At 48.8% G+C, this 16,252-nt stretch overlaps 5 protein-coding genes across 5 annotated transcripts; 2 read left to right on the forward strand and 3 right to left on the reverse strand.

Moving 5' to 3' along the window:
* Positions 1–1,113: 1,113 nt before the first annotated feature.
* Positions 1,114–7,577, reverse strand: LOC6554446. Its single transcript, XM_026983939.1, has 4 exons — positions 7,259–7,577; positions 3,625–3,840; positions 2,745–3,087; positions 1,114–1,903 (listed from the first exon to the last, which is right to left on the reverse strand). Exons 1-4 carry the CDS (start codon positions 7,336–7,338, stop codon positions 1,517–1,519), a joined length of 1,026 nt encoding a protein of 341 aa, XP_026839740.1. The 5' UTR covers positions 7,339–7,577; the 3' UTR covers positions 1,114–1,516.
* Positions 5,358–7,378, forward strand: LOC6554447. The gene is made up of 3 exons (XM_015153728.2): positions 5,358–6,571; positions 6,961–7,068; positions 7,130–7,378. Exons 1-3 carry the CDS (start codon positions 5,481–5,483, stop codon positions 7,227–7,229), a joined length of 1,299 nt encoding a protein of 432 aa, XP_015009214.1. The 5' UTR covers positions 5,358–5,480; the 3' UTR covers positions 7,230–7,378.
* Positions 7,578–11,557: 3,980 nt separating the features above from the next.
* LOC6554448 (E3 ubiquitin-protein ligase RING1) lies at positions 11,558–13,212 on the forward strand. The gene is made up of 2 exons (XM_001981480.3): positions 11,558–12,945; positions 13,004–13,212. The coding sequence occupies exons 1-2, from the start codon at positions 11,683–11,685 to the stop codon at positions 13,046–13,048; spliced, it is 1,308 nt and encodes a 435-aa protein (XP_001981516.1). The 5' UTR covers positions 11,558–11,682; the 3' UTR covers positions 13,049–13,212.
* Positions 13,213–13,419: 207 nt separating this feature from the next.
* On the reverse strand, positions 13,420–14,258 carry LOC6554449. The gene is made up of 2 exons (XM_001981481.3): positions 14,107–14,258; positions 13,420–14,047 (listed from the first exon to the last, which is right to left on the reverse strand). Exons 1-2 carry the CDS (start codon positions 14,125–14,127, stop codon positions 13,595–13,597), a joined length of 474 nt encoding a protein of 157 aa, XP_001981517.1. The 5' UTR covers positions 14,128–14,258; the 3' UTR covers positions 13,420–13,594.
* Positions 14,259–14,462: 204 nt separating this feature from the next.
* On the reverse strand, positions 14,463–15,960 carry LOC6554450 (hydroxysteroid dehydrogenase-like protein 2). Its single transcript, XM_001981482.3, has one exon. The coding sequence runs from the start codon at positions 15,793–15,795 to the stop codon at positions 14,554–14,556; it is 1,242 nt and encodes a 413-aa protein (XP_001981518.1). The 5' UTR covers positions 15,796–15,960; the 3' UTR covers positions 14,463–14,553.
* Positions 15,961–16,252: the final 292 nt, after the last annotated feature.

The raw sequence follows: 16,252 nt of genomic DNA on the forward strand, positions 1-16,252 counted from the left end.
ATCTTATTTTAATCCGATTTTGAAGTGGCATACCTCTAAATGTTTCTGGAGCAATTCTCTAAAAAACTGCATTCAAAATTAGAATTTTATTTTTTTTACATTTTTTTGTAATTTTTCTGATGTATGATGTTGTAGAAATTCAAAAATGTCCCAAGACTGAAGTTCAAAAGTCCATAACTCAACTTATCTTAATCGGATTAAGGAGTGGCATACCTCTAAATGTTTCTGGAGCAATTCTCTAAAAAACTGCATTCAAAATTAGAATTTTATTTTTTTTACATTTTTTTGTAATTTTTCTGATGCTATGATGTTGTAGATGTAGATGAAATTCAAAAATGTCCAAAAACTGAAGTTCAAATGTCCATAACTCATCTTATTTTAATCCGATTTTGAAGTGGCATACCTCTAAATGTTTCTGGAGCAATTCTCTAAAAAACTGCATTCAAAATTAGAATTTTATTTTTTTTACATTTTTTTGTAATTTTTCTGATGCTATGATGTTGTAGATGTAGATGAAATTCAAAAATGTCCAAAAACTGAAGTTCAAATGTCCATAACTCATCTTATTTTAATCCGATTTTGAAGTGGCATACCTCTAAATGTTTCTGGAGCAATTCTCTAAAAAGCTGCATTCAAATTTATAAATTTTTTTTTTTTTAATTTGTATATAATTTTTATGATGTAGAAATGAAACAAAATTAAGAGTTGTCCCAAGGCTGAAGTTCAAAACTCCATAACTCAACTCATTCTACTCGGATTTTGAAGTGGCATACCTCTAAATGTTTCTGGCGCAATTAAAAATCAGTCAATATTTATTTATCAAAACAAAATCGTTCATGCACTTAAACCTAGCTTGATTATGCCATAATTTATTGCTTGCCGCAGATGCTTAGTTAAATGCAGTTTGGGCTGGTCCTGCGGCGGGGTGTCCTTCGAAGGGTTCGGGCTCAAGGATTTCAGATCGAACCGATATGTATGAAGGTCAATAGGAAGTCCACAAGAAGTGCTATTCGTATATTTCAGACTCTGCTGCTGGCAACTGCCAAACTACTAAACATATATAGCCCATTCAAATCTGCCACAAAGCTGATTAAAATTTAAATACAAAATTTCAATTAAATTTTTAATGTATTTTTCAACTGTGTTGTGACCAAGTCAAATCCCAACCCAGTCTCTTCTGTTTTTACCATAATGGTGTTGGTAGCATTAAAGTCTCAAATGAATGGACGCCGTATTGACTCCTTCTATGTGCTGACATGGCTGATCATAGATTGATATGAGGTGCACCCAGCTTGGACCAGCCCACCTGTTATTGTATTCATGCCGTGGTATAAAAATAGATCTCACCCATCGCAGTTGTTAAACAGCTGCTCAGGTTGCTATAGATGCAGTCGGGACTCGCCAAGAAAGGAGCGAATTCCCAGTGGAAACTGGACGGAAGTGGGGTGGATATCCCCGTTTAGAAGATTGAAAACAGAACGCCCGGCACCGCAGTCTTTCGAGGGTGTTCCAAGGATTACGAGATGATGTTCTGGTAGAACTGCGGCTTCTTCTGGTGCTCCTTGATGACATAGAATCCCTTGGGCTTGCCATTGCCCGCGAAGTACTTGTGGAAGCTTTGCTTGCTGACCGCATGGGCGGGTGCGTAATATGTGGGTGACTTGGGCTTCAGGGACTTGCGGTACTTGGCCTTCCCGCCGCCCGCACTAAAGCCCTTCTCGGCGGTCTCGTTCTCCCAGGGCTGGCGCCAGGTGGGCACGCTCTGGATGTCCAGCAGCCTATTGCGATCCGCCGCCGAGACGTGGGCGAAGTGGGGCTTCTTGGCGAGCGCCTCCTTCAGGACGGGCAGGTTCCAGTGGTAGATGCGGCCCGGCCGCCCATTCGAGCTGAAGGGAAACGAGACCTGCAATTGAAGCGCACTGATTAGCCAACATTACCCGTGCTCTGCGACTGGCGTCCCATAAATCAGGCGTGCTCTGGCGTCTGAATCGGGAATGCCACGCACTTGCTCTGGACAAGTGGAGTCGGTTGGATTGGAGCCTAGTGGAGTGGGGTGGCTCAAACAAATTGCATTTTTAATTGAGCCTCGGACTTGGTTAATGGCCTGCATATTAATTTCTGGCTCAGCCGGGAACGGAGCAGCATTGGAGCAGCATTGGAGCAGCATTGGAGCAGCATTGGTGCAGCATTGTAGCACCGGAGTCGTGAGAGCGTAATAATTTTCGTGCCACTGCCTGTCGGACATCCACTGACATTGACACTTGCCGCATTAATTCACAAAGGCCATGTATTACAGCTCGGAATGCTGTTGAGCACCCGTATCGCAGTGGACTCCCAGATGCCCAATACCAGTCGCTCGTAGCCGCTCGGCATGACCCTATCGAAGATCTATTTATAGGACAGCTGGCCGGGGACGCAGCATACCCATTTTGGGGCATTGGGGGTAACACGCATATAAATAGCAACTTCCCCCTTCTTGGCCAGCAACTGCCACCAAATGGGTAATCCATTTCGCTTCCACTGCCACCAACTTGCCACTTCCAGCTGCCGCTCCTCCGCGCCACCGAGTGTTTTGCAATTTGTTTTATGCGCATGCGCGCCGATGTTTATCGCGGTCTAGGTCCAAACCTGGCTGAGAGCCAGTTCTGGCCATGGCCAGAAGGGGCCAGCCAGCCAGCCAGCGAGCCAGATCCAGACCCAGTGCATTGTGTGTCTATGGTGTAACCTAATGGAATCCCGTTTACCTTTTTCCCGTTAGCTTTCAACGCCGACGCCTCGGCAACTGGTGATGTTGCAACTGCTGCTGCTGCTGCGGTTGATGCGGCTGGTGCTGCTGCTGCGGCTGGTGTGCTAGATGTGGCTGTCGCCAGTGTCATCTTGCTGGGTGCGTTGCCTTTGTGGCCAGACTTGTCCTGCTGATCCGCGACAGAATTCCTCGCACCGGGTCCTGCATAGTAGTGCATATTTGGCGGCAATTTGATGATGAACATGTGTGAATCATCGCGCGAGGAATGGCGTCGTGACTCAACCGCCAGTCGCTTCCTGTTGTGGCTGTTGGGCGCCTTCACCTTCATGAAGCCCATCTGGCTGCAACGACCAAGTGGGTTGGTGTAATGGTTGATAGTGTCTGGCGAGCGTTGTAAGCGATTGCCATGAATATTTCAGTACATAATTTATGGCTCCACCAAGGGGGTTGCATGGGTTGGGTGGGACATGGGACCTTAATTAGGCCCAAAATAAGGGGCTGTCTAACTGGGCAGTGGCAGAAAAGCTGCTTTAATCCACTGCTGTTCTATTCAACTATCCAAACTGGGAGTTGGGCAGGAATTACCATTTTTAAGCGCCTGTAATCGCCTAAACAGACAGCTTAATTGGGATGCCGCTTGATGGCTTAATTAAGGATACAGTAGTGCAGCGTGGAATAATCTCTGGGCTTGGGATGTACATATGTATTATTAAACACAGAGTGGTCTGCTATTGCTAAGCTACTGTAAAAGAGCTCTGATTTGCCCTATGGAGCCAATTATATTGATGCTAGTTTCGTTAATATTTTATGGGCACAAACTGCTAGAACTAGCTCTCCGATGGTTTATCATCAAGTGTTTGCCCGGGGTGTTGGCTCACCTGAGCAGCTTCTTGTTGAGCCCGTGAGCGCTTCTGGCCAGTGGCTTGGGCGTCAGAGGACTCGATCCCAAGGCCATGGCCGCTCCTGAGCGCCTGTCCAGCCTCTTGGGCCTGTGCATGTGGGCCACATCCTTGGCGGCTGCAGCGGATGCAGCGGGCGCTCCCGAATTGCTGGCACCCTGGGCCATCGCGGCGACGCACATGAGACAGTAGAGCCTGGAATGGAAAGGAAACAGCTTTAATGGGCAGCGTTTTATGGGCCGGCAAGGCCAGTTTTTATGTGCGAAATGCTATAGCAGATTAGGTGGCCTGCGGACTTTGATTGGAGCCCCAGGGGCGGGGTTTCAAGGCTCAGGGCCGTTCTGGCGGCACTCCCTTTGACAGGTGAGATGGTCTTCAGAGGTCTTCATTTCGCGCTGGTTTTCGGTGGGCCAGCGGTGTCGAGTGAGCCAAGTGCTCAACTTTAAATAGATGTTGCCCCTGCCCCAAGGCGAAACTGGAAACCACTGAAAACTACACGCCGTTGTTGCTCGAGTGTCAAGTTGTAATGGGGAAGAAAGCGGAAAGCAAAGCAGATAAAAATGCAAATGGCACGTACAATTACGGGTATGGAGTGTGGCTATCATGGGTGAAAGAGCTGGGAAACCCAAGAGCCATGGGAGCATTAGAACCTTCCACATAGCTCCACCTCCGGGGGAGTTGCAATCGCCGCTGCCTTTCGCCCAGAATGCCACATTATGCTATTATACGCAGGTCTTGAGGTCTTCAGAAGATCGGCTCTTCGACTTTGTCAAGCGAAATGCTATTGACCGACTAAGCCAGTACACAAAGTACCACATAGTGGCTCATAGGAGTGCAGCCCTTGGCGGTCCGGCGCTCGTTACAAATTATCATGGAAATTGGCTGGGCTTTATGCAATAAATGCAACCGAAGGCCAGTCGACGTGCCCGGCATTCTGAGCCAAGTCTTGGCCTTCCAGCTACCAAAGATAATGCATGCAAACAAAAAAGGAGCTCAAAAACCTTAGAAGTCAAAGAAGCTGCATAAATTTCGAGTGCAGGAAGGCAGAAACTACGCCCCCAGGCGGGATTAGAGGCCAGTCGGGAGCAGGAGCAGATGCAGGAGCCGGAGCTGCAGCTGGACCTGGAGCTGATGGACGGTTATATGGCTATAAGGGAATGGGGCCCAATCGATTTTGTGGATTGCAAATCCATGGGAGCCCAATCGCAAGCGCCCAAATCAACACGTACTTAGCAGTGGCCACCACATGCTGCCATCGTCTGGAGTGCTCCCTCCACATCCATGGAACACATCCTCATTCCCATCCCCAACCACATGCCGATGCAAGCCAAACAAACACCCCAGGCGGGTAGCTCCTACTCCTTTGTGTCCTCCGTGTGTCTGCGCTGTGGTTTTTGTGGCCATTTTCATGTTAACTCCGTATTGATAAATTGCAGAATAAGTGAATGCATTTTTTTTACGTTCGTATTTATTTTGTAGCTGCCGTCCTGGTCCTGGGCATATGCGGCATTTCTGAATTATTAATGAATTACCAGGCGGGCACAAAGGAGCCCGCAGCCATACAACATCCTATACAAGTGGATGTATGTGCAACACGAGGTTGCGTGTTGGGTTTTGGGTTTTGGGCCAAAGACAAGGCATTCGAAGAGGGTTTCGTGTGAAAATTCGGCACAACCAGCGACTCACATCATACAGCCTTTGATAATTCTGAACCCGGGATCAATAATTCAGAATCCCAAACCCCTGGAAATTACTGTACAGAAACGTTATTGTCAAAATTGTACGTTGTATAATCGTACGTTGAATATTGTGAGCAGAGCGAAAGGATATTCAAAATGCGCTTTGATCTGAAGGAATTGCTCCTGGTTTCCATGTCCACCAGTCCCAATGCAGTCATAAGTCGGCACAAGAGATTCAAGTTCGGCAGAGTGAGCTACCTGGTGCACTATGAGCTGCAGAACGGAAAACTGATGATCCGCCAGGTGAAGAGGATTCGACGCACTCCCTCCTTGAGCAGTCGCCTGCAAAAGCGTCGTCGTCTTCTGAAGCGGATGTCGCATGGAGGGAGTGCACCCACAGTGGTCGTCCAACCACCACGGCAAGATGGGTGCACTCAAACCCTGCTGCATCGCAGCAGCTCCAGGCAACTCATGGGCATGGAGGTGGTGATGGAAAGCACTGCCAGCCAAACGCAGCGCCAGGAGAGGCTCAGCAGCCAGGTGGACACCTCGGACTTGGTCAGCACCATCTGCAGAGATGCACAGACCCATGATCCCGCCCAGCAAGTCACGAGCATAGCAGTGGGCACAGAAGTCGAGCTGGACAGCAGGGCCAGCCAATCGCAGAACCAAAAGTGCACTTCCAGTCATGTGGACACCTCCGATTTGTTCGTAACCGTTGCCAGGGATCAGCAGACCTTCAATCCCGGCTACGCGACCTTTGCCAGTCAAACGGATACACACGACCTGCATTGCAACACCACCCAGACGGATTTTGGCACCAAGCCGAACAGCACGCAGACCAAGCTGCTCAACGCCTGCCTGGGCACCCAAACGATGCTTCACTGTACCAATGCCGCTGTACAAACCAAGAGACACAGCCGGCACATAAGTACGCAGACCATCGACGACGAGGAGGAGCTCATCAAGCCCCACACTCAGGCCCTGTATCTCATCCACGAATCCATCAAGAACCAGAGCAACCTCATCCAGAATGAGGTGCTGGAAGCCGTCAATCAACTGGTGGATATCAGCCTGCTGCAAGTGAGGCAAATACGAATGGAGCTGGACCTGCCCAGAGAGGCGTCCTTGGAGCCAATGACACCCATCCCGTCCAGCCAGCTCGGGGATAATCAGCCGAGGGAGACTTTCCCAGCGGAGCCCAAGAAAGACTCACTCAAGTTGGAGCCCAAATGCAGGATTGCAAGGTAACTAAATGTTTCGTGTCCCAATTAGCGAGCTAATTTAACTTCAATCCAAGAAACTAGCATATAGGAATTTCTCCTACTTTTTAGAAATATATTTTTATAGGTTCCCAAACTCACATTCTACTAGGCATGCGGAAAATAAAGCAAAACAGGCCAGCTGCACTTACAATACTTTCACAGCGCTTTTAGCGCAAATCACTTCAGGGAAATTCCGCCAATTTATAAGTTATAAGCATGCCAGTTATATGCGAGTCCCATAAAGAGCAGAAATAATTTTATAGATTTGCGAAGACTTGGGCGTTCAGAGTAGGCAGTGCGGTTTCTGCCAGGCAAATAACAATAAAAGCTGATTTAGCAGCCAACTAAAAGCCCCATCCCTCGACCCGCAGAGTCGCCAAGGACAAGAGGAGTTCCATGCGCTCCTCGTGGAACTGTACGCTGAGGTGCAAGGGCTGTGGTCTGCACATGCACCGCACCAGGCAGCGGGTGGCCAGCGGGTAGGTGACTCACAACGCCGTAACCAATCCCCACTGATGTGCATGTTGTATATCCCTGCAGCAACCGAGAAACCCAGACGGAAGTGGAGGAGGTGGTCAGGATCGAAGTGGCCACGCAGACGGAAAGGGGGCGAGCACGCTGGGGCATATCGCGCAGCTAGAGAGGATGCCCACGGTCCTGGGAACTTACCCCAGCAGCCAGGCCGCCGTTCTCATCCAGCTTGGACTCATGTTGATGAACTGGTGCTTTCTGATTGACACTTTTAGCATGTGGCAAGCGACGCTTTCAAGTAAACGCAGTCGAATCACAGTTGCAAAGTCTTTTCGTTGTGGCGCCAAAGGTTTGAAAACTGCATCTAAATTCGCGTTAATGACGCGCGGGGTTTTTCGATTGGAATTCGGTATCTTTGCTACTCGGTTTCGGATTCGGATTTTCAAGCTCGCTTTTCGACCGCAGATACGTCCGCACACGATAAAATCTCGCCAAAGACTGAATGAAGCGGGCCGGTCGTCGTCGCAGTTTATGCCACAGAAACAGAACGAAGCCACCGAGTGGATTCGGGTACTTCAGCTGGGTGCTGCGCCATGTGAGTAACCACCACATTGGTTTGACCCGTGCCGGGCACAATCACTCGGGTTCTCGGAAGAAAGTGCCATTTGGAAATTGGAATCGATGAGTAGGTATGCAAATATGGATTTCCGGCCTTCTAATGTGGAATGTTTTTCTTTCGTTTTTAAATTATTGATATTTTAAATGTTATTTTGAGATTAAAAAAAAACACGGTTGAATAAATGATTAAAATAATATATAACAAAAATATTTTCCTTTGAAACGGTTCCTTTAAATTTTGTATAAAATAAGTAATTGCCCAATTTCGAAAGGGTATTCCGCATTCAGTGTCCGCCGAACGATTCCTGGTTCTTTCTTCTCCGCCTTTGGTTACTCGTGGAGTGGCTTCGACTTCGAGTTTGGAGTTCGGCTTTTTGTTTACGTACCCGTGCCCCAAGCCGCTTGCCTCACCATATTTTACCCATTTTCCGACGGTATGCAAAAAGCAACAAACAACAATAACCAAAGTCACGCTTAACGACTGTGACGTCGCCGCGACTTGGCCAGGTCCAAAACCGCTCCTCCCAGCCCGCCGTGTACCGCCCTCCTCCACACGTTGGCACTTTGTATGGACTGTGTCCAGTCTGCAGATCGGGACCGGCTTCTAAAAGCCAGGCCAAATAATAAACATGCAAGTGCCGCATGGCGTGGCATAGAAAAGAATAAAGAGTGGCGGCCAAAAAGTTGGAGTCGTCGTCGTCGTCGGTCGGCAGCGGAGTTGGGGTGTGAATGTGCGGAGACATCTGTGACATCCCATGGAAACTTGGGAGTAGCCCGCTGCTCTGCTGATTGATTGCCAGGATGGTACAGTGGTCCATCGTCCATGGTCCGCCGTTCATGGGCAACGCCCCCGTGGAAAAGGGGTTGCAGTTTAATTGAGATTTATTTATGGTATGTGCGCGGTCAAAGACAAAAGAACCCGCTCAGCCCAGCCCAACCCAACCCATCTTATCCCAATCCCAATCCCAGCCCGAATCCCAGGTCAGGTTCCCATCAGGAGCCACGTCCATAATAACGAGCAAACAATGCGCTGCGTTCTCGGGATCTCTGGCAATATTTGGACAGTGGGCAATTGGAGAACTCCAATTGTGCGGCTGCTGTTTCAGTGGTTGTTATCGATGATGTTGTATGTGGCCGGCACTTCAGCGGGCCAAAAAGCAACGGTTTGGGTTTAAAATTGGGTGGACCGGCGTCCGCCTGCTTGTTATTGTCAATTGTTGGCTATGAGTGGCATTGGTTTTGCTCTTGCTCTTGCTCTTGCTTTTGCTGTTGGCCTTTCTTTTGCAAGTGGCAGCCTTTGTTTTGGACAAGTTAACAGATTGCAATTGCAATTCCAGGTGGCCGGTGGACGAGTGTGTGGGTGACAAGCCAGCATGGCAACTGTCTGGATCTGGCCTGGAATTCGTAGCTCCCATGCTCATGCCATGCCCATGCCCATACCCATACCTATCATCGATTGCCAGTTCGGGGCTAAGTGGCATGTTGCGGTCCACTCATGCAGCAATTTTGGGGCAGCTTTAAGTGTGGCAGGCAAAAGAATGTGTGAGAAAACCCACCAGCTAAACAGAATGTGATCTAATGCCAGTTTCCTTGTTGTTTCCAACTTTCAGTGTGGTTTTATGCTGTCAAATCGATTTTTAATTGGCAAACTTCAGTGGTAGGCCTTATACCCCAATGTAAGCAGAATTTTTTCCAGTGCAGAGCCAACCTCAAAGTGAACGCCCACCTCGAGTTCAGCTCGTTAAGCCCAATTAGGCATGGGTAATTTCTGGCTGGTCAGCTCCTCGTTCTATAGTTCTGTGCACATCAGGGCACAACTTTCACTTTAACTGCGAACAATGGCCACAAATTCGCAGACATGAAAGTACAAAAACCTGGCGAAAAGCAGCACAAAATGGCGTCTGTTTCCTTCCGGTGTACAGATTGAGTTGCCGAAAAAAAAGAAGAAATGCAAGAACGTCGAATAGAGGGACTTTGGTTTGCCTTTTTGCCCGCTGAAATAGGAATCTGTGGCCTCTTGGCCGTAAAGTAAACCACCTTCCATAAAGCTGCCATAACAAAGTGTGCTGAGAGGCAATCATTTCCATTTCCCAGAAGTAGCTGCTATGCCAGGTACTTGCAAATTTCCGCAAGCGGCCGCAAATGATTAATGTCAATAGACGTTGGCCGATGGAAAAGCGCTGGAATCATTCAAGAAAGCTGCCAGGTTGTGGGGAGCCAGCCATGTGGGTCGTGAACCCGGCGAATCGAGGACAGCGCCGATCCGCAAGCGTCGTGTGGGTGCACAAGTTCAAGTGGTGCGGTGGCCAGGTGATTCAGCTGGTTCTCTTGGATCTGTTGGATCTGTGGGTTCTGTGGGTTTTGCTGGTCAGGTGCCGCGGTGGGTAACCTCGATAAGTTGAAAATTGCCGGACAAAGGCATAAATGCTTGCACTTGGAAAAGAGTTCTGGACATGTTCTTATTTGAAGGGAGTATTGGGCTTATTCTTCAGTATAACATCAGGTTTGAACATTCAATATAAAAACGTGGTCCTTCAAGCCGGATATTTTATTTGAGAAATTCGTGGGAAATGAAGGAAATGAAGTGGGCACGAAGTTCCTCATTTTTCTGAGTATACAATATAGGTGTTGCAATTACGGTCGCCATGAGACAGCAATTTGCTGTGAGCGAAAATCGTCCACGCCTCCCAAGCACAATAATTAGCTGGGCGATCTAATGAGGAATTGGAAAGTAGCAACGCCTGCGCCTAGGGATACAACAGTTGTTTTTTCGTCTATCAACGTTTTGTTTCCACGCCTTTTTCACTGTTTTACGCTCACTGTTAGCCATGCCAGGCATGTCCAGCAATTTCACCGCTCGTTCAAACGGCGGCATTTGCCTATGGCTCATTTTATTTGCCACGTCACTCGCGCCGCACATGCGCATTGCTCAGCGAATGTGACAGGTGAGCCAGGGAAAACCTTTTGGCTGGGAAACCAGGGAAGCACGCGATCCAAGCCGATCCGAGGCGATCCAAAACTAATGGAATGCTCAGCCTCAAGGGTCATTGTCATCGCATGCAGACGGGTGGAGTGACTACCGTGTGGCGGCGGTTCTCTAATTCTCCAATTCAATTACCGACTGCATTCTCGACGGCCCCACACAGCGTCACCAACTGCATCTGCAACTGCAGACAATCCCATTCAGCTGCAATTTAGCTAACGGCGGTTCTGCATTAGGCCATATTTGGCTGGATCCGGCAAATGCTTTCAGACGCCTTGATTGACAGCCCAAAGAAATCGTGGAAATTGAGGTGTTGACAGCGCGTCAACCGAAAAGGATCTGGCGGCCCCTAATTAATCACAGGGATTCAATCTGTTGACCATGGAACTGCAGCCAGACTGCAAATCAGACTTGTAAACAGTGGCTGTTCCTCAGAATATCAACTTAACGCGCGTGATTTTTGTTAATTCTCAGAATATACCTAAGTATTATTATTTTGTTCGAGAGGAATAAAGGAAACTAATGTGCTTAAAACCATTCAGTTCTACGTGTCGCAGCTATAAATAATTGCAGCATGTATTCGACGGACTTTTTTTCAAATAAAAATGTTGCTGGATAAATGTGTAATAAATAATCAGACTCTTTGGTTCTTCTTTTCTAAGTTTACTAAGCCCTAGATTAAATTGGGAAAGTTGAATTAGGCGTAATTTAGATTTCAATATATACGATTTTAAGTATACAGTGCATCTATTTAGTTTAAACGTAATGAAATAATGAACTCTTCATTTTCTACCACAGTAATTATGTGCTAAAATTTTGAAATGTTCGCGCCAATCTATGAACTAAAATCTAAAAATACCAAGCGAAAATACCAACTGCATTTGTTGTTAGGCCTTTTTCCTTGGTGGCTTAATTGAACAGCCGAAGTACGGTCACACTGCAAGCTAATTTGGAAAATCTGAGCGAAAATTTTCTAAAAAGGGTTGTTCGTGTATTGAAAAGCCTCAGAATTGGTGTGAAAATGACGTCGCTGGACCCGGCGCCAAACAAAACGTGGGAGCTGTCGCTGTACGAGCTGCAGCGCAAGCCGCAGGAGGTGATCACGGACAGCACGGAGATCGCGGTGTCCCCGCGGAGCCTCCACAGCGAGCTGATGTGTCCCATCTGCCTGGACATGCTGAAGAAGACGATGACGACGAAGGAGTGCCTGCACCGCTTCTGCTCCGACTGCATTGTGACCGCCCTGCGCTCCGGCAACAAGGAGTGCCCCACGTGCCGCAAGAAGCTCGTCTCCAAGCGCTCCTTGCGCGCTGATCCCAACTTTGACCTGCTCATCTCGAAGATCTACCCCAGTCGCGAGGAATACGAGGCCATCCAGGAGAAGGTGATGGCCAAGTTCAACCAGACGCAGTCGCAGCAGGCGCTGGTTAACTCCATCAACGAGGGCATCAAACTGCAGTCCCAGAACCGGCCACAAAGATTCCGCACCAAGGGCGGCGGCGGCGGTGGGGGTGGTGGAGGTAATGGAAATGGTGCTGCCAATGTCGCAGCTCCCCCGGCACCTGGTGCACCCACTGCTGTGGGCCGCAATGCCTCCAATCAATTGCACGTCCACGACACAGCCTCCAATGATAGCAACAGCAACACCAACAGCATTGATCGTGAGAACCGGGATCCGGGTCATTCGGGCACATCGGCAGCGTCGGCCATTACTAGCGCCTCGAATGCAGCCCCCTCCTCGTCGGCCAACTCGGGCGCCAGCACTTCCGCCACCCGGATGCAAGTGGACGACGCGTCGAATCCGCCCTCGATGCGGAGCACTCCCTCACCGGTGCCCTCCAACTCGAGCAGCTCTAAACCGAAACGCGCCATGTCGGTGCTGACTTCAGAGCGATCCGAGGAGTCTGAGTCGGACTCACAGATGGACTGCCGCACCGAGGGCGACTCCAACATCGACACAGAGGGCGAGGGCAGTGGCGAGCTGGGCACCAACGATGAAATCGAGCTCGTATTCAAGCCCCATCCCACGGAAATGTCGGCTGACAACCAGCTAATACGCGCACTCAAGGAGAACTGCGTGCGCTACATCAAGACCACGGCCAATGCCACCGTCGATCATCTCAGCAAGTATCTGGCCATGCGGCTCACCCTCGATCTGGGCGCCGATTTGCCAGAGGCCTGTCGCGTGCTCAACTTCTGCATCTACGTCGCTCCACAGCCTCAGCAGTTGGTCATCCTGAATGGCAACCAGACCCTGCACCAGGTCAACGACAAATTCTGGAAGGTGGGTTTGCGCTTGCATTTCTTGCGTAGTCTCCATTCTAATAATATTATGCTTTTAGGTAAACAAACCTATGGAAATGTATTACTCGTGGAAGAAAACCTAAGCCGTACGAAGCGTTTTTAGTATTAAGACGTTTATTTCTTAAATGGAAATATATCTAGCTGTAGAGCTTAACACGTATATAAAGCATTCATGTAACACAAAGTATATTTAATTGTAAGTAAACGGTTTCGGGATTGAGTTTTTGGAATCCCCTGCATAGGACCTCAAAGCTAAATGTATATTTAAATTGCCCAGATTATTTTCGAATGTCAATGTAATGGAAATAATCAATTTGACTGTCGGTTGCATTCAGCATCAGATTGATTTCTGAATAGAATACAATTTTCTATGGGATTAGATTAGTAGAATGTATATGCTTGGTGAGCTTAGGCTCTAGCGTGATTCGGAATCCACAATGAGATAGGAGGACGGTTTCCTTGTCTTCGTTGTAAGACTATGACTAAACGGCGGTTTTTATTACATTTTTATAAGGCTCTAAGGCACTGGGAAAAGTAGATGTAGAAAGAGGAGCGATACTTCAAAGGTAACCATGTGACTTTGGTTGGCGTTGCACAGTGCACACAAAAACATTATTTGTGTATGTATATTATCTTGGCACCCGGCGCATTTTATCAGCAATGGCATCCCTAAAGTCCCGAAAATCGCTACTGCCCTCGATTTCGTTGCGACATTTGCTCTGGATGCGATAGAGACCGCTGCTGATATCCGTCCGATTGGCGCTGAGCATGCGCCTGGAGAGATCCTGCTCCAGGTCGAAGGGCAGGCCCAGATCGATCAGTTCGTCCACCTCGTCCTGGGTGAACGTGCGCTGGTGCTCCGCTAGGAACTCGGCGCACTTCTCGTAAATGTCCAGGTACTGCTCGGCCTCGTCCTTGTCGCCGGAGCGCCTCGTCTCCATGAACTTGCGTAGCAGTCTGGTGGCGTCCTTATCCAATAGCGTCTCGTGCACACTGTTCGACAGAGTGTAGATCCTCCGCACCTCGGCGACAGTCATGGAACTGCATCCGCAAAAGCACCTTATCATCTGCAGCGCTTTGTTCTAGCGATAAAAGGTTATAAAAGATTAATAACTGCATGACTTCCTGTGAAGCTACACACCTTGGTGGAACTGCTAGCCATGTTCGTCCAGTATTGAGTGTACCTATTTCTAGAATGTGATTATTTGACGGCAGACTTGCGAATGGCCTGGCCGGCAAGATATTCTTTTTCAGGCAGTGTGGACAGTGTCGTGTGCGGAAATTCCACGATTTGATGGACTAGATCTGGTCAGTCTGAATAAGTTTGAACTGCGAACTCGCGGCCCGCGCTATTCCAAAAAATTTAATAAATAATATCATGAAAAGAATGATTATTATCCATCCCAATTATTAAGCTACATACCCACATTTTTAAGAGGGTGGAGCTAGCACTATGACAACTTTGGTAATATTTAATCAATTAATTCCACATATTACTGAATTTCTAAGGAATCTCATACTTTATTAGGAAAATACATACATAAAAGAAACGCTTGTACACAATAGAAAACTCTGCCTTTGGTGGCACCTACAGCTTGGACTTAAGGGCCTTCATTAGCTTCTCCAGCTTGAGGGCCTTTTGGAAGTCGCCGCTGATCTTCAGCTTGCCGGTCATGTAGGCGGGAGCCGCCTTCAGTCTTCCGGAGAACATGTCGAAGAAGTTGTTCGAGTTCATGGTGAGTGTGGCGTCGGGAGCGGCTGGTGGTGTTCCTGCACCGCAGGATCCGGAGCCGTTCTTCAGATCCAGGAACCAGGTTCCCTGCTCGGCACCGCTGATATTGAACTGGAAGACAGCCTGCGTCTTCGAGACAATCTCTGGCGAGAGGAGAGATTCGATTTTCTGGAATAACTGGGGAATCTTGGCGTCTCCTCCACTCGCCGGAGCAGCAGAAGCAGCTCCCGCCGGAGCGTCAGTCTCTACCGGAGCGCCCTTCTCCTCCACGAAGAAGTCCACCATCAGCTTGTCGGCGTTCTCGCGGATGCAGGCGTAGTCAGTGAGGTCAGTGATACCCGCCGATTCCAGCACCTCGTCGTCCACAAAGAACTGACCAGTGGACTGCCTGGGCTCACGGGTCAGGATTGCGTAGGCCGCATCGGCCATGATCTCCGGCTTGCGTGACCACTGCGCTGAGTCGGGACCCGTCAGCATCTCGATGGCCGCAGTGTGGATGGCAGTGCGCGGCCACAGTGCGTTGACGGAGATTCCCTGGTCCCTGAACTCGGCCGCCATGCCCAGCACACACATGGACATTCCGTACTTGGCCATGGTATAGGCAACATGGGGTCCAAACCACTTGGCCTTCATGCTCAGCGGCGGGGAAATGTTGAGAATGTGGGCGTGGTTGCTCTTCTTCAGGTAAGGCAGGCACACCTTGGACACCAGGAAGGTGCCACGAGTATTGATGTTGTGCATCAGGTCGTAGCGCTTCATGTCCGTGTTCGGGGTATTGGTCAGCGAGATGGCGCTGGCGTTGTTAACCACAATGTCGATGCCACCGAACTTGGCCACCGCGGCCTCCACGGCGTTGCGCACCTGTTGCTCATCGCGGACATCCACCACGCAGGGATAGGCCTTTCCGCCGGCCTTCTCGATCTCCTCCGCTGCCGTGTAGATGGTTCCCGGCAGCTTGGGATGCGGCTCCGCAGTCTTGGCCGCCACCACAATGTTGGCTCCATCGCGGGCCGCCTTTAGAGCAATCTCCTTGCCAATTCCTCGAGAGGCTCCCGTGATGAACAGGGTCCGTCCTGCTAGTTTTCCTGTGTTGATCATTCTGTACAAAGTTTAAAGACCGTTCGCCTTAAGATCTGGATTCCCACTGTAACGGTGACAGTGCTCGCAATCGCAGATTCCAAGAGAAAGTCCAAAGTGCAGATTCAACCGATTTGATCCACACAACAAGTGGGGTCTGCTCCCGCTAGAGATGGTCGCATGACGCTCACGCACGACTTTTTCTTATTAATTAATTAATTATCAATCAGTGAAGAAATATTTGAAAAAAAAGAGATAATTTTTCTAGTGAAAATCATAATAACTATCAGCTATAACTGCTTATATAGACGTAAAACTAACAATATCATGTTTTGTGCTATGAAAAACACGACAAGTGATCACATCTCTAGGTTCGATGTCGATTGGCGGCACTTATCGATAAGCTGTTGATAGCTGAGGATGGCCATGTTATCAAACTTATTCAAATTTTTTACATCGCCTGCACTTAACATCAATA

Source organism: Drosophila erecta, unplaced genomic scaffold, assembly GCF_003286155.1.
Source record: "Drosophila erecta strain 14021-0224.00,06,07 unplaced genomic scaffold, DereRS2 tig00000000-arrow-pilon, whole genome shotgun sequence".
NCBI classification, from domain to species: domain Eukaryota; kingdom Metazoa; phylum Arthropoda; class Insecta; order Diptera; family Drosophilidae; genus Drosophila; species Drosophila erecta.

Excerpts from the sequence above, each read along its gene's own strand:
- LOC6554446 (XM_026983939.1), bottom strand. The coding sequence starts at position 7,338 with ATGCTAAAAGTGTCAATCAGAAAGCACCAGTTCATCAACATGAGTCCA. Across the intron at positions 3,841-7,258 it reads ACGGCGGCCTGGCTGCTGGG|GCTCTACTGTCTCATGTGCG; the intron begins GTAAGTTCCCAG and ends TTTCCATTCCAG. Across the intron at positions 3,088-3,624 it reads CTCAACAAGAAGCTGCTCAG|CCAGATGGGCTTCATGAAGG; the intron begins GTGAGCCAACAC and ends TGGTCGTTGCAG.
- LOC6554449 (XM_001981481.3), bottom strand. The coding sequence starts at position 14,127 with ATGGCTAGCAGTTCCACCAAG. Across the intron at positions 14,048-14,106 it reads TGGCTAGCAGTTCCACCAAG|AACAAAGCGCTGCAGATGAT; the intron begins GTGTGTAGCTTC and ends TTTTATCGCTAG.
- LOC6554450 (XM_001981482.3), bottom strand. The coding sequence starts at position 15,795 with ATGATCAACACAGGAAAACTAGCAGGACGGACCCTGTTCATCACGGGA.
- LOC6554447 (XM_015153728.2), top strand. The coding sequence starts at position 5,481 with ATGCGCTTTGATCTGAAGGAATTGCTCCTGGTTTCCATGTCCACCAGT. Across the intron at positions 6,572-6,960 it reads CCCAAATGCAGGATTGCAAG|AGTCGCCAAGGACAAGAGGA; the intron begins GTAACTAAATGT and ends CTCGACCCGCAG. Across the intron at positions 7,069-7,129 it reads AGGCAGCGGGTGGCCAGCGG|CAACCGAGAAACCCAGACGG; the intron begins GTAGGTGACTCA and ends ATATCCCTGCAG.
- LOC6554448 (XM_001981480.3), top strand. The coding sequence starts at position 11,683 with ATGACGTCGCTGGACCCGGCGCCAAACAAAACGTGGGAGCTGTCGCTG. Across the intron at positions 12,946-13,003 it reads TCAACGACAAATTCTGGAAG|GTAAACAAACCTATGGAAAT; the intron begins GTGGGTTTGCGC and ends TTATGCTTTTAG.